Below are 17709 nucleotides of genomic sequence, written 5' to 3' on the forward strand. Positions count from 1 at the left end.
ATAAGAATCCTAAAACAAGTTGAAATGTTTGTAAAATACATTGGTCAATTTGTTGCCAAATTGAAAGTATTATTCTGTAAAATATAATTATAAACCTAGTCTTGTATTATGTTTTTCAGCTCCTTTTTCATCGTCCTCTTCTGCCAAAACTTACTTGCTAATTTGGAGAGGCAATAGAATTTATGATTATTAAGTATATTCATGTCAATAGATGACCAATCCTAGTATATAATATGTGACACGATCTGGTCCATGGAGGCCAAAGGAGGTATTTTTTTAAACTGAGTTACTATAATTATTGCCTTATACAAACATTAGGCTATCATATACTGAAAACACCAAATGTCCAGCACACTTGGTTAAAGTTATGAAGTTTTGTGATGTCTGTTTTCGTAAGTATTTTGTTGTATTTTTATTACTCCATATTTTTGCCTTTATCTAAATTTCAAATTTGCCGCCTTTGGCCTCCATGGACGAGATCGTGTTGCATATATCAAATAGGATTTTGAGGTTTGTACATACCTCTGACAGAGCCACCCCTGCTCTCATTGGTTTGAAACCCTTCTTGGGATCCAGCTTGTAGATACATCTGTCAGTTACTAGGATGGCACGCTCAGCACACTTATTGTGTTTGTTGACCTGAAATAGTATCAGGCAGGTTTGATATTAAGGTTAGCAACTATTTTAAACTGTTGCGATTTGGTAGTTCACAGCATCTTGTGAATGGTAGTGAGCGTTGGCAAAAATTGAATTGATCATTTTATAGTGAAGAATTAAAATATCACAGATATACTTTTGTAGGTCCTGTAGTCTTTGAGTTATGTTGTAAAGAGGGCTGAAACAACAACCCTTTTATAAAACGTACATAACTCATTAAGAACTATAAATAAAGCAAGTTTTTATAAAGTATCAAAACATCAGAGTGGTTTTTTTTTCAAAAATATATTGATTTAGATAATAACAATCAATTTTTTGGTTGTTTCTACCAACAATACCTAGTTTACCCTTAAGTGAATGTGCTCATAGGCAGATTTGGTCTTCTATTGTTCTTAATATTAATTACTTTTTACATATTGATCTCTTACTGATAATTTTTGCACCAAGTTAATCCAAATCATTTTCAATTATGCTGATGTGTAAAGAAATTTTACAATAAAAAGCGCAATCAAGTCTATCAAACACTATACAGTGTACATATGACACCAGGGGTAGCATTTTAAGGGGTCTTGGGGTCCAGGACTCCTTGATTTGGCAGGTCCCCGTGATTTGGACCCCTTAATTGTGTGCGTCTGTGTATAATTAGATGCCTGGACCCCTTTATTTGTCAATTTGGACCCCTGGTCTCGGCAGGTCACCGCTAACCCTGTATGACACGACCATGTTTGATAACTTGTCTCACATGTAATCAAGTATGACACAGCCAAAAGCATATATTACCTTGATTACTGTTGAGGAGAAGAGCACATCTTGGTAGTTGTCTTTCTGTTTCAGCTGATTGCATGATGTCACAAATGGAGCCGTTCTACTGTTCTCATTGCTCTGTTCCAACAAAACATACACAAAAACACATTATTGCAAATATAATGACATTATGTAAGAACTGATTGAACACAAGTTATCATAATTATAATAGTGAACTCTTTACCAGGGTTAGAATTTTGTCAGGCTGTGCGAGTATTCATCTTGATTCTTGGAAATCAATTTTGGTGAATCATTTGAATGATCTACTGCTGATTACATACTAGTTTGCTATCTACTGCTGATATAGACATGGATGGCATACAAGTATTGCAATCTACTGCTGATATAGACATGGATGACATACAAGTATTGCTATCTACTGCTGATATAGACATGGATGACATACAAGTATTGCTATCTACTGCTGATATAGTCATGGATGACATACAAGTATTGCAATCTACTGCTGATATAGACATGGATGACATACAAGTATTGCTATCTACTGCTGATATAGACATGAATGACATACAAGTATTGCAATCTACTGCTGATATAGACATGGATGACATACAAGTATTGCTATCTACTGCTGATATAGACATGGATGACATACAAGTATTGCTATCTACTGCTGATAGAGGCATGGATGACATACTAGCATTGCTATCTACTGCTGATATAGACATGGATAACATACTAGCATTGCTATCTACTGCTGATATAGACATTGATGACATACAAGTATTGCTATCTACTGCTGATATAGACATTGATGACATACAAGTATTGCTATCTACTGCTGATATAGACATGGATGACATACAAGTATTGCTATCTACTGCTGATATAGACATTGATGACATACTAATATTGCTATCTACTGCTTGTAGAGGCATTGATGAGTACGCTAGATTCGTTATCTACTGCTGATACGGACATTGATGACATATTGGTATTAATTGCTAGTAGATCATGTCTACTGCTGATACAGGCATCAAATTATGATACATACTGGTATCATTGATGACAGATTAAGTCCTCTTTTTGTCAAAATTGAATTATGTGCAGAACATGAAAGAGAGTTATAAAATACACATTTTAACCTTTGTTACACATCTGTAGCACGTTCAGGTCTGTAGTTATGGGCCTTTTCCGGAAATGTTCTTAAATTTGAATATAATTCACTATTTTCAAGGCCAAATGGTGGAAATGTGGTTCTTTTATCGTGTATCATGGTACAACATTGATAGGAATGTTCTTAATCAAATGAAATGAAGAAACCTTTTTTGTAAATTGCACACAAAACAAATAGAGCTGCTGATAGACATACTAGCATTGCATCCAGGGGTAGCACTAGGTTTTAAAACCAGGGGTTCTCAGAACCCTGAACCCCCTGAAAGTGTTAAAATATGCGCTCAAATCCTAAAAGCGAGGGGTTCTCTTATCTGTCAAGTATTGAATGTACCATTTTATATGTATCAGTATCAGATTTTGTGATTTTGGCTATAATGATGTGTTACCGGTACCATTGGTATAATAGTTGTTTAGCCCAGCAAAAAAGCGTGATCTCGCTTTTCACGGCACGATTCTCGCCTGTAACCAACTATCTCGCTTTTTAAGAAAGTTCCGAGCAGTTTACTTACTATAAAAGTGTTGCTTTATGCCATAAAAGTTCGCGAATTCCACAAAATGCAGTTCAACTTGCAAAGTGCAGAATTCAACACCATTGGCACCACATGGAAGCAATGCTTTACTCAATAAAAATGACATTTCATTGCAAATGAGTTCAAGTTTAGGCCAAATATTATGATATTTATTGGATTACTGGAGTATTATGACTATAAAACATAATTCAAGGGCAAATTTTTGTCATTTTTTTTTTCTTACTGTCGATCATTGTGTCGTATTTCACTGATGGCATATCTCTACACACCACCCACAAAGCATTTCTTTCCGATCCCTAGAATTAGAAATTACCAACTCACGTACGTGTGTCATCATTCAGTACTGCAATAATTCATCAGTAGTGATTCTAGACAATATCGCAATCTGTGTAATTATGCCGGTGGTGTGTATTTTATTTCTATTTTTAAATTATGTTACAATGCTACGGCGACTTCAATTCAACATTTATGTTACATTGCATTTTATGTTACATAATTTCTGGACGGGCCGTAAATATTGGAGATCGAAGCTTTTATTTTTCTTTCACATGTTTTCATTTTTCTGCGCGCATGAAAACCCCTCAACTGATATGCAAAAATGAATATATGCGCCCAAACTTAAAAATATGCGCTGTACGCGCAGAAACGCAGGTTAGCGCGACCCCTGATTGCATCTACTGCTGATAAATGCATGGATGACGTGCTACTACTACTGGTCGAGACACATGATGACATACTAGTATCAATTGCTATCTACTGCTGATAGAGACATCGGTGATATACTAGTATCGATACCTATACTGCTGATAGAGGCATCAATATACTAGTAAAAGTTTATTGATCTTTTGGAAGGGAAGTAAGTTGTCTATATGCCTTACCAATGAGAGATAGTTTCCATGCCATTGGCGGTTGAGTCCCCAGTTTGATCTCTTGCCATTGAGTCCATCCATTGCAGCAATCTTAATTCTCATCTCGGGCCATTGATCTTGTGGAAGGGATGCAAGAAGACTGGTTGCAACCCATCTTCAACAACAAATAGATCAGACATTTATAACAATGAAAATAAACCATTTTATTACTATGACACTCTCTTTGGTGAACAAGATTTTTGTCAGGATGTGTTTTTTGTTTTTTGTATAATTGTTTCGTTGTGAAGGGTAAAATTCCAAGTTAGCAAAAACCCTGTAAAGCATCAATTTATCCAAGAGGGGCTTATTTGACATCAAATTGAATTCTTTTCATCCCAATTTCAACCAGAAATATTTTTCTGAGGGGACATTCTTCCCCTGCCCATTGCTGGTTACACCACAAGGTAAACAAACACAATGTAAACAAACAGGGCCACTGTGAACTATCCTCACCACATAATGTAGAATCAATTAATGAAGAAATTAGGAAATTAAAAATTATATTCTTTGACGTCCAATGTTAGAAAGCATTTTTTTAGTCTTATTAAAATTAAAAAACTTGGAAAGTGTGGAAAAAGAATAATTCTATGGTACCAGCTAGATCTCAGCATGACCCTTTGTCTACATGAATATCTCACATATATACCTTCTATGAACTTTCTGCATCATCTCAGCAAAGCCACCTAGAACCTTGGGTGGTTCTGGCCATTCCAGACTCTTGCCATAATCTCTCATGTGATTCACTTCTCTAAACATGTTCTGTAGTTTGTCTAAGTAACAGTTGATCTTGTAGCGCTTGTAACATGCCATGATGAAGTAGACGGCACGCTTCTTGTACACCAGCATACGTGCTAGTGTACCTCGCCAATTCTACACATAATCAAGATAGAATAAAAAGAAAGTAAAGAAATCTTGACACTGAAGTTGGAGACTTTTGGTCACATTTAAATTATACAAATCCGTATTACCAGTGTACTCCTCATACAGGCAGGTTATAATTTCCATATGTGACACGATCTGGTCCCTGGGGGCCAAAACTGAGATAAAGGTAAAAATATAGAGTAAAAAACAATAAAATACATAAGAAAATAGACATCAAAAAACTTTAGAACCAAGTATGCTAGACCTTTGGTGTTTTCAGTAAATGATAGCCTAGTATGTATAATGTAATAATTACAGTAACTCAATTTTCAAAAATGCCTCCTTTGGCCCCCATGGACCAGATCGTGTCACATATAACTGCGTAGTCCTAACACGCATGCGTCTTCGTAACATGACTCGCGCAATATCCTAAGCCCCACATGCATACTTCACACACGGCATTGCTGCTGCGTTGTTAAAAAGCAAGGAAGAAACTGGCCTACTTTTCATTAAGATAATCAAACTAAATTCGTTCAGCAAAGTTTACGAACAATTCGGAAGATAATTATAGAATTCATGTTCACTACCCTGTTTGTTCTCACAAAATACGGGAAAATATCTACGGTCTGGTGCCGTATTCCATGAAGCCGCTTGGCTATTGCCAGAGGATGAAAAGAGAGTACCATATTGTCTGTAATAAATGCCACATACCCCCCCATAAATTTTTCAATAAAAAGTGACCCATGTGCATCAGTGCTGGCCGTTACAATCCCTAAATGGCATGGACAAAACATATTCAAACTTGAACTTCCATCTACTTCATTGCCAAATTATGGTAGAATTTCACCAATTTTACAAATCGTAATATTTACCATGATCATATCCTATTAGTTACGTGGGCGCCGCCATACTGGATTTGAACCCGGAAACAAAGCCGAACGAAGTGATCCATACTTTCACATTTGTGCCCTGATTTTTTAACTTTTTTTCACTGAAAATTAGTTCTTTATAAATGCCTCATTCTGAAAAAATGCACACCCCAGGGTGTTTATTACAGACAATATGGTAAGTGTACATGTATTACAAGCTTACCTTCTGAAGAAATACAACAATAGATGGAATGAGTTGACCTCTGGCCTCTTCCAGAGTGAAGATAGTCTTAGGTGTTCGTATAAAGAGCTTGCTGACTCCGTACGCTACATCATGTCCTAGGTTTTGTTCTTTGACTAGTACTTGGCAGCCTTCTTTGTCTTCTCCGCTGAAGTTGGGCCATGTGAACTCTGACAGCATTTTGTATCTGCAGATGAAAATACGATATGAATTGAAAAAGAAAACCTCACAAAATAGAGTTACAATGTTTCAAAGCAGAAATAATCATTTTGGGACATTGATCTACTTGAAGATGGTTAAGAATTTTGCAGCAATTTTGCAATGGTGGCTGTTACCCCATTCCTAATCCTACCATAAGCATAACATCAATCTCAATATTGTTTTTCAACTTATATATCATCTGAGTACACTGGCAGGCAAACATTTCCGTAAGCAAGTATTTTCCTCTTGTGTAAAATCACACCCTAAAAAGGTAATGTGATTGTTTTTACTAAGTGTCAACATGTGACAACAAAAGTCTCATGCAAAAGTCACTTTCTGGAAAGCTGGACTAAACAAGTTCATCTGATGTAATTGAATCCCCATCTTGGTTATAGCCCAGTTTGATCAGCTCGTAATTGGCGGGCCTTATAACATCACGGATTAATATCAATATATTTTATTTGGAGAATTGTCTTGTGACATCTCGCCAAAAGTATTACAAATTATTAATTGAAGTCCTTCTACTTTCTTTATCACACAAAATATAGACCAGGCAGGCTAACTATATCAATCTTAACACAGGGACGGATTTAAGCAGTGGCCCGGTGGCCCGGGGCCAGTTGATTTTGCCTCGGGCCAGTAAACTTTCAACAATACTGGCCCGGCGGGCCACTAGATTTTTGATCCTGATGTAACTCATATGAGGCAAGATATAATCAGCGATGGACACAATTAATTGGACAGTTTCTGCTCCACTTGTCACCTGTGTGTAATTTATATTTTTATTTAATGATATTTCTGATGATGATAGCGATATCGCAAATACCGGATACTTGAACCTTTTATTTTGTGAACTTTTGGAAATGGATTTATTAATTAAGGAACGCCAGGACTTCTGACTGAACTTGTGTTAGTGACTAGTCTCTCTATATTGAGTACGCTCAGTACAAAACAATTAAAAATGTTCAGGTTTGCTTGAATTAAAGTGGCACCATAGATCCTGGAAAAAGATTTTTAGGGTCCATGGTGGCACAGAATAAAATAATGTTAACACACAAGTAACAGTACATGTGTCAAGTTTGGTAACTGGTAGTCTCTAACTTTAAAAGTCGCATTGGAACGTGCAGGTCCGTAACCAGGATTTTTAAAAAGTGGACTTTTGTTCAAAATTTGGTTTTTGACCGACAAGGACTGAAAACTTCTATTTTTCGCTTGCTACGCTCGTGAATGGGACTTTTTGGGTCAAAATGGCATTTGGCGAGGGGTGTTCACCACCTGCCACCTGGTTACAGGCACTCAATGCTTCTTTCTTTGTACTTTTTGCAGTAGAACATATTGAAAAAGTTGGGCCAGTAAATTTATTGCAGGGCCAGTAGATTTGCCGTTTCACTGGCCCGGAGGGCCAGTAGAAAACTGAAACCTAAGTCTGTCCCTGCTTAACATGTGTCTACTTTTCGGCATAGTGATAAAAGCCTAACAATTCCCGCCGATTACAAGCTGATCAAAGTAAAGGCTGTATGACAAACTGGTACACTGGTAAATAATTCCTTTGCTTAATATATAATTAAAGGAAACTACAGCAAAATGAATCCATTTTATTTCACAACCTACCTCTGTAAGAAGCGTGAATAATGTTGTCTGGCTGCAAACCCAGCCCTACGTACACGGACATTCTCCAATAGACCTAAGTATCGTACTTGATGAAGACAGCGCTCATCATCAAAATACACAGGGGACTTCATCTCGTTGGGTTTGACACAGCGTACATAGTACGGCTCCTAAAATAAACAAGTATAGTCTTTGATTTAATTATTATGAAATTAATTAACTTGCCACAGCCCGAGATTCTGTTATTCTACAGTCCTGCTCTTTGCCATTCTGCTCCGTCGATGCCAGCAACATTCTGCCCCTCCCCCGGCATGGATCGTGACGGTCTTTGGCAAGGACTATAATTTGTATTCTTATTGCTGTTGTACTTTTTGTTATAGAGCTTCAAGAAAATGTGCATTATGATTTTAGTTTCATGTGTATATTAAAGTGCAATAAGTTTCTTCTCTGTATCCTAAGAATTAATTTGTTTAACTTTGTTGACTACTATTATGTGTTTTGTAGTCTTTAAGACTGGTTTTTGATATTCGTATCTATTTCTGTAAAGTGCCCAGTGGTCATCGGAATTGGGTGCTATATTAAATCTCTCTTATTATAATTATTATTATTATTATTTGTCATGTTTTGCATCTAAACTCTTTAAATCCTTTATACCAACCTTAGAAGCCATATTCTTAACCAATTCAATCATGGAATTCTTGAAGATTGTTCCTGCTGTCTGTGGTCTCTTGGTTACCTGAAATATAGGAGAAATTACATGAATTAAACCAAGACAGACTTTAAACAAGACAGGTAAATGCCATCTGAATTCTTCCTGCATAATTTCAGTGAACATATTAAAAATATGTTTCTAGGACGCTGTCTCCAATCAGGAAAGAGGTTAGAAAAATGGAGTGCTCGGAATATGTACCTCTGCAAACTATGCAGTAATTTTCAAATGTGTGCATGTGCATATAGGACTGATTCATTTTCCTTGGGAATGCATGTACTGACATTTTATAGACAATTTTGAAATACAAGAAAAAAAGAAATATGTGTCATCATGTATTAATTAGGTTAAAAACTGCATACTACATGGAAACATACAAAACTTGAAATCATTTAAATGTTGGGTTATATAAAGGGTATAAAACATTTAAATAACATTCAAAAACATTTGTGAAAACTTGCTGCAGAACATTCTAACATCATTTAATTCAAATGCTGACAAAATATTTTGCAAAAATGTTTGCCAAAAATGTTTGTCAATAACATTTTTAAAATGCTGTAGTGTTTCTTCATCTTTGTACAAAAAAACCATTTGTAACTTGTTTATAACATTAAAAAAAAAAGCCGGGTAGCTTGTTCTGAATGTTGATGCTTGTCCAACACACCCCCACCCCGCAAACACAGAGTGTGTCATTTAGTTGTTTAATTCCTCTCTCAACAAGGACAACACAATTTTTATGCTGTGAACACTTACTTCAGTGACTTTCATTTGTCCTTCTGGCCACATGGTTGAGATGACGGGATTGGAGCTAGAAAAAAGGAGTCTCTTGAAATCTTGAAATAGTAAATCTTTGTTCTTGTCTATGAAATTAGTCACATCATATCTGCAAAGGAAAATATACATAAACCTTTAATGATTTTTAGTGCCCTAGGTTTTACCCAACTTTCGCATTTAAGGTGTCTGCGCACTTTACAGATTGGGTTATTTCAGTTGAAATCCATATACCCCCAATGGAAGATATAACCGCAATGTCACACACAGGGGGTGTAGATTTCAAATGGAGTCACCCTTTCAGGTAACTCACTCCCTGTGTGGAAGATTAAGGTCATATCTTCCACAGGGATGTATGGATTTCAACTGAATAGCCCATTGCTGCTTGTGGCCCTGAATCACTCCATAACCAGTTTATTAACAACACAACAGGAATTTGCAGCCAAAAAACACATACCCTATGCATACTGCATACAATGTATATAAGCTTCATGGCTAGAATCAATTTCCATATGAGGGACACCTATACAAAAGCAGTATGTTTATCATCAAGGAGAATTTCAAGCTGGCTGTTCTTTTTTCACAAGAGCAAAATAAAGGCATTAAGGTATAGCCCCGACATCTTGCAGGTAATTGGCATTATTTACAAGCCCCAACAGAGACCATTGAGAAAGAGTATTTTGAAAAACATTATAATAGTGTATAACAGGTGTACTTACGTGACATCACCTGCGTAATGTTTGACCTTGAAGTCTCTATTGTGTTCTAGTGATTTTTCTGCAGGATCGGTAGCTCTACTAACAAAGTGAGGATGCTTGGCAAGCTTCTGACTCATGGCTTCTAAGAACATCTGTGAACAAAAATACACAAATCATTTCTGAAGTTTGCTGTGAGCAAATTAATCACAAGACACAGACCAAAGGCTACTTGAAGTGAAATCAATTTTCAAGTAGAATTGGAGTAAAGTATTCGATGGTCTGAAGCTTGGGTACATTTTCGTCATTTTGAGCCATCCTAGGTGACACAAGTGTTTTTGCGCATACCCATTAATTTAATTAAGGCAGATATACTTGGCATCTATGTGTTGCCTTTTTGCATCAAACATTTTTCATACTTAGAAACTGAATGGACCAATTTTGATATGAATTATTTTGAACAAGGCTAAAATAAGGCTCTGCTTGTTTTTGTTTTTATAACCTCTAAAGTTTGTTCGGTTTATATAAGGCGGACATTTTTCGGCTTTTGTTACTGCAAGCATCAATAAAGTCCGACTCACGCTTGCGTAATTCACGTAAGCATGCGTCAGTCATGCATTACGCAATGCACAACTAGTGTAAGCATTGCGCCCAACTGCGTGCCAGCCATTCTATATCAATACACGGTGTTATGAGTCTTATTTTTTCCACCTTATATAAGCTGAACAAACTTTAAGTGTGTACTCCTATACTATCTGAATCATTTACTTTTATAAAATGCAATCCAACAGGGTTTCCTATTTTCAGTCTGTTTCTATCCTTTCCAAACTCAAAGCATTAGGTATGATATTGACTAATAAGTTTCAGTTGTCTATGTTACAACAAATTGTTGTACAAATTACCTATGTGTAAACATTTCATTGCTTTGTTAACCTCTTTGAGTAAAATATATATTTGAGAACATGTGGATATAATTAGGATCAATGATACAATATGCACTAATCATACAGTTAAGTGTAGTATCTAACTTATAACCGAGTTCAAGTATGTGCATGTCAGTGGTAAAAGATGAGTGATTACCCATTACAATTACAAAAAATGGAAACCAAAGAATCAAGTATGCATAACCATAATGCAAGATATTGGTTGAGGTTAGCAAACATCCACTGATCTAAGGAGACATTGACAAATTTAAACCATTTGTCGAATGTTGCACTTTGCCTTCTCTTTAATCACTTTACTTACATCATCAGTGACTTTGCCTACATTCAGACAAGCCTCATCCAGGATAGAGATGACACCTTTATGTTGCTCCTCTACCAAGTCACAGATGATGCGGTTGTTGAAGTAGTCCACGGTAACCCACTCAATCCCTTCCCTTGTGTATTCTTCTTGTTCTTGTTTCAGCACAAGTTCTATGAAAAGTTGTTGCAGCTTCTCATTGCAGTAGTTGATACAAAATTGTTCAAAGCTGGAAGTTTAAAAATATTAAGAGAACTTAAAAAAAAAAGATAATTATGGGGCTGAATTTATAGTATGAATTGTAACCACCTGATTACAGCACCCACATCATTACAGTCGTAATACTGACATCTGTCTTTGGTGGTTTCGATTGATAAGCAGGTAAAAGAGAATATCCATGCTTGTAGGGCTACAGAAAATCATATCGCTCATTCTACAAAATCCGGTGCCAATAGCCTTTTTTCCATTCATTGGTCCACAAACACTTTGTCGAGCATTTAGGGCATCAAATATGTTGTTTTTCTGGTAGAATTCAACGCGATCTACACGGACATACCATATTTCGTCAAATAAACGCCCCCGGGGGCGTTACATTTTCCCAAGGGGGGCGTTTATTAGAGGTCATTTGTAGCACGAAAATTCCCATTAAAATCATTAGGTAAGCTTAAAAGTCACGCTAAAATGACGAAGTATGACCTTTTGACACTGACTTTTGGTTCACTTCCGGGTTCGGATGCAGATTTTCGCCATTTATTGCTGCTACTCATGACCATGTGAGCAACTTGGTAAGCTTACTACACAAGATAGCATGGAAATATCAGAATTTTTGAAACATCTTGGTTGAAAAAAGTGGCGGGGGCGTTTATTTGAGGGGGGGCGACTATTTGGCGAAATGCGGTATATAGTTTTCCATACTTTAAATGCTTTCTTCAGCCTGATTAACCCTTGCAAAGGCTCAAAAATCGATAAAAATACGTTTCCACTGCTCAAGTGTCACATCTAACCCTGAATATTTTCTTTGAATAAATGCGATTTCTTTACATATTTGTTGCTTTTTAATTAGATAACGCACCATCATATTGTTTATCAACATTATTTTTTAGTGATTAAAACGTCTTTGTGTAATTCTAAAATAAATTGCACTTTCCACCAAAGCGCTGTGAGCTACGTTACCTCTTTTTAACACACGTTATTGGAAAGAAGTAAAATAGAGGTATCAATGTAATTTGCGGTTTTTGAAAGGAAACACTCAAAGGTTTTTTAAAATCACAGTAAAAATTGTGATGCTGTAGCATTTTTGGCATAGAAATGTTGTAAACATTGAAATTTCGATCGACCATGTTAAGATTGGTGAGCTACGTTACCAGGATTCTATAGTATGCACTTGTATTACATGTACTTCCTAATAATATGTGAAAGCTACCAGTGGTCGAACCCCATTTATATTAGAATTAACCGACATAACGTTCTAACGTTCGCAAATCACATTAAAAACATTAAAAACCAGTGAACTACGTTACTGTGAGCTACGTTACACACTCATTTACGCATCTTCAAAACTTCTATGAAATGGTGAAATCTGTTTTACATTTCACTCAAGTGATCTTTAGTTTGCTTTTTATGACCTTGGATTGAGTAAAACCAGCCCATTTTGTAGTCTGTAACGTAGCTCACATTACATTGAGTTATAGTGTTAAAAAACATCACGACTTCCTGAAAGAAAAATATGCAAGTGGTGTTGGCAATTTTTTACATCTGAAAGTAGTGATAAATTTACTCTTAAAAAACACAAAAAGCAGGTCTTTTTGAACAACTTTTATTTTTTCGATTTTTATAGTGGATTGGCACCGGATTTTGTAGAATGAGCGATATGCACATTTCAAGAATTTACCTATAAATCAGATCTTGTTGGCCATTGACTATTACACATAAAATATATTTTTTCACATTATCAATGTTAAGTTTTTCCATGCACAGCACTATGCAGAGTGCTATTCAGACGATGCTCAATGTAAAGTATAGAGGAATGTACGTACTAGACAATGAAGTTATGGCCCAGTTTCGGGGCACTCACATGTTAAGGTGATACGGATATGTGCGGCGGTCAAGGGTCCCTTTTTCAGGCTCTCCGGCAGTTCCTTAAGCCCTACATTTGGATCTGCTCCAGTTCTTTGAGCCTCAAACTCCTATTTTGCCCGAAAATCAGTTCTAGTTCCCAAAGTTTGGCGCTCCGCGCAGCACACCCTTACAAAAATTTTAGTTGAGTGCCCCCCAGGCCCAGTTTATCTTCTAGCATGCGTTCTTGCTAGTTCATATTGAGAGCCAGCTGGATATCATTCCGCATACTGCTAAGTACAGAAATCTTAACCCCGATAGTAATTTTTCACATTGAGTTACATGTATATTTCAGGTGTGGAGTAGGTAACATGTATATATACATGTATGCCATGTGCAGAGCACATGTTGTCATGAATCCAGTTGTTGTATTACAATCAACTCTCAGCTTATCACATGACATTCGCAAAGTGCATACAATCCACATCTTAACTAAACCTGATAACATATCTGATTCCACTGTTCATAAACTACAATTGTTTGCTCTGGTTTATTAGATGTATGTTTCAAACATTTAGACTATACTTTACACCCTTTGTTTTACCATTATGCCTACCTATTATCATCAAAGATTTCAAAGCCATAGATATCTAGTACTCCTATGACAGTGTTTTTGCCGTGTTCTAGTACTGATCCTTTGATTTCTATGGCACTGTTGATTTTACCCACAATCCAACAGAACAGTCTCTCATATATTGCCTGTTGGGAAAAGAATAAAGTCAAAGAGTTTATTTAAAACATATTAAAGAAATGTATTTAATTTAATCAAGCATATTAGACTTGAAAGTCTGGACTCGGAATAGGCCATTGTGTAATGCTTAGTTAATCCTCCATATTGAAAATGCAGACAAAAATTTGTTATCTTCAGCAATTGCCAGAATGAGAAATGGAAGGATAATTGATGGTTTCTGTCTTGAGGATTATCAAGATTAGTGCATGTCATAGACACAACACATTGCATGCAGGATGCAAACAACCACATTCTTTCATTTTGAACTGTCCTTCTAGGAGTCTAGACTCTTAGACCCTATGCAATACTACGTCATCAATTCTTAGTCAGTGGGAGTGGTCTAGTTTGTAGACACATAATCTGATTGGACAATCGCATGATTTTGGATGCCGCCTATCAGGCAGTAGAAGACATCATGAGCGTAACACGCTTGTAGAGGTGCGCGTATCTATCGAGTTATATTCGTAGACTAGTGCGGGATACGTGAACGCACTAGCAGTACGGGCAACAGCAGGATTGTAGCTAGCCAAATTTTAGTGCCGGCTAAAATTAAGAGAAAATTGAATTAGAATGCCAATTACTTGACAGAAATGGCATTTGACAGCTGTTTTGAGGACAGTTTGTCATTTTAGTGCTGGTCGGCAAGACCCATAATTCCCTTGAGTGCCGGTCGGTCAGGCTGAGTACTGGTTACTGCCGACCAGAGCCGACCACCGTCGCTAAAACCCTGCGCAACAGAATACATACGTGAAGTTGTAAACAAATTTCGTTCATTTTATAATAAGGGGAGTTTATATGACGGTTTTTTGCTTTAAAAAATAATTTGCAGTTATTAAAATAATATTTAACTGACTAAGAATGAGAATAAACGATAGGAATTTTTGTTTTTACTATCCTCTACCTATGATAGACGACAGGCAGGTCCAGTATTTTCATCGTAGTGTGCGCGCAGCCATCCACTACTCAAAATATTGGACCTGCCTGTCGTCCATCACATGGTAGAGGATAGTAAAAACATAAATTCCTATCGCTTATTCTCTAAAACACTAACCCCCCAAGATGGATGCAAGAGAACATTATGCATTAAATATGATTCAAACAGGCAAGACAATTGTCATTCTGTTTAATAGTGTAATACATGCAGTATATACCTCCAACAGGGATGCCATATCAGTTACTACCATTCTCCTTAGTTTATTGCATATAGGGTCTATATTTAAAGCAATGGGTGTCCCTGTCAGAAACATCAAAGATTCTTTTTAATTTCACTCGGCATTTTGCCAAAAGAAATGTGATCAGGAAATAAGACTTATGATTGAAATACTGCACACATTATCGGAATAGTTGACACATTCATGGGTTTGTTTTAATGATAACATTATTTACCTAGTTCTTATCAGCAGATGGTTATCTAAAATAGTTACAACTCAAGTGTCATTGCATTACGAAATGAACGAAATATTAATGACATTTTAATAACAGTGCATATGAAAGATTATTTTTTTTGTTATTCTTGGTTCCTTTTTTGGGTGCATTAATTGTAATACAAATATTGCTGTAGTATTAGTGGCAACTAATCATCATTTTTAGCTCTGTTGATGAAGCATTATACTACATGCTAGTGAAACTAAATGTCCAATATTGTACTAAAAGTACAGACTTCTTGGCAATTGTTTTGAAAGTGATTCACTTTTTTAGAGATAGAAAAGAAAAGTCTCTTCTACGGGAAGGGATATATACCAAAACAAAACTAGAACTTTTCATAAAAACCAAAAGTTTCACAAGCTCAACTTACGGAAAAGATGGACATTACCAAAAATAATAATACACATTGACGGTGTATAACAGCAGCCCTATACTCAAAGCAGGATGGAATATATCAGGGCGCTTTATTTAAAACAAGAATATAAAAAAATTATAAATAAAACAGATTTGAGAGTCAAATTCAGTCCCATGGTCCAAGTTCTTTTTAAACCAACACATACATATATGACGTGTCATGTCAAAAGGAGACACTTTTGGGCTGGATCGTAAATGTTGAAATAGTCAAAAATCTGCCCGGTTGATTTTTTCACAATTTGGGTTTGTTGCGAATTTGTGATGTTATTAATGTTTAAAATTATTGTCTGATAGTTTCAGACAGGAATATAACTGGCATTTTGTATTTTTTGAGACATTTTTCAAGGTAATTCCTACTTTCAACATAGTCAATAATATTTTAAAAGGCAGATATCTCAATTTCCAATTTTATAATACCATAACTTACAAACTCAATATCTTCGCTCAGGAATGTCCGATTTCATTTGGGAAAACGGCGTTGTGGAGCAAAATATTTACATGTAAAAACCTCAGAATTGATAACCTGCCCAAAAGTTTCTCCTTTTGACATGACACGCCACATATTCCCGGGACATATTCTATCACAATATTGATAAGTTGGTCTTGCATTTTAGGTGATGAAATTAAATGACCACATATCACTGTTAAGGGACTACAAATCACAACATTTTTGAAGTGATAAACTTGCACAAAATTAATATTGATAATTACAAACCTACAGGCAGGAGAAACATTCATATCATGATATGATCATTTGCAATTTCCTGTCACTCACAAAATTGCAAAAGTTTCATAACCCACAAATTCCTTGCCTTACACCAAGTATTTTGTACCTTTGCAAATGCATCTCTTCCATAATATGCATCTTGCTTTGTGTGGCCCTTCTCCATGACCTCGCCCCTTGCTGCTACCACTCTAAAGCAGAATGCTTTCTCCAGATCTTCCTTAGTAACACCCAATAGTCCTGACAGGATTTCTTGTTCTTCTGTATTGGTGATATGTGATGATTCATTGTCTTCACTATCAAATTCTACATTGCCCTGCAAAATTGGGAAAAAAATGCAAAAAATAATTTTAAAACTGAAAGCAATTTAGACTTCTACACTACTGAATATTTTTACTCACCAGAAGTTCATGAATACAGAAAAAAAAACTGAGGACTCCATATACATGTGAATAATATACCAAGCAAGGAACAAGAACTTATATTTATAACTTAAACATATAAGAGAGAAAAAGAGTGAAGACACATTTAAAAGATATTATACAAACATTTGACATTGAACACAATAACGGTCAAGTTGCAAGAGTTGCCTGACTAATTTTGCACAAAACTAATACTGGAAAATGCAGCTTCATTTGTAAATAAAATGTCAGACAGCCAATATTTAAGATGATGTACATGTAGATTGTCAGTTGTGTACCATAGTTGCAAATATATTTGTTTGCCAACAAATTTTAATTTTATATCTGCTTGGAAAGATAGATCGGCAGATAATGACCAGGTGTCACCACTTAAGAGCAGGATTCGCATCAAAACGTTTCAAAGCGATCTCCTGGGATGTGCATCCATAATAAACGGAACTCAAATCCACATCCGGGAAATTATCTTATGTGCATGTTTCTTGTAAGTGTGTTACATCAGTCCGTGTGCGTGTAGGGCGTTTTTGAAAGTGTGTTACAGAGTGTGTGCATGTAGGGTGGCAGGGCGCTCATGGCACAATGCCATTTGTGTGTAGGGTGCTCATGATGCGATAGGCCTCCATGCGTAAAAGAGGAGATCACAGTGAAA

General features: G+C 36.2%; 1 protein-coding gene across 1 annotated transcript in view; it reads right to left on the minus strand.

Moving 5' to 3' along the window:
• Positions 1-17709, minus strand: part of LOC140151343 (unconventional myosin-Id-like) — an 80499-nt gene that overhangs the window by 13077 nt on the left and 49713 nt on the right. The window contains exons 7-18 of the mRNA XM_072173653.1: positions 16751-16957; positions 13905-14047; positions 11237-11462; positions 10016-10146; positions 9279-9408; positions 8475-8552; positions 7820-7986; positions 5990-6194; positions 4683-4906; positions 4007-4151; positions 1438-1539; positions 523-639 (exon numbers count right to left, since the gene is read on the minus strand). Of these exons, the coding sequence (XP_072029754.1) occupies positions 523-639; positions 1438-1539; positions 4007-4151; positions 4683-4906; positions 5990-6194; positions 7820-7986; positions 8475-8552; positions 9279-9408; positions 10016-10146; positions 11237-11462; positions 13905-14047; positions 16751-16957 (1875 nt within the window). The remainder of the gene's footprint in view (positions 1-522; positions 640-1437; positions 1540-4006; positions 4152-4682; positions 4907-5989; positions 6195-7819; positions 7987-8474; positions 8553-9278; positions 9409-10015; positions 10147-11236; positions 11463-13904; positions 14048-16750; positions 16958-17709) is intronic.

This window comes from Amphiura filiformis, chromosome 4, assembly GCF_039555335.1.
Source record: "Amphiura filiformis chromosome 4, Afil_fr2py, whole genome shotgun sequence".
Lineage (NCBI taxonomy): Eukaryota > Metazoa > Echinodermata > Ophiuroidea > Amphilepidida > Amphiuridae > Amphiura > Amphiura filiformis.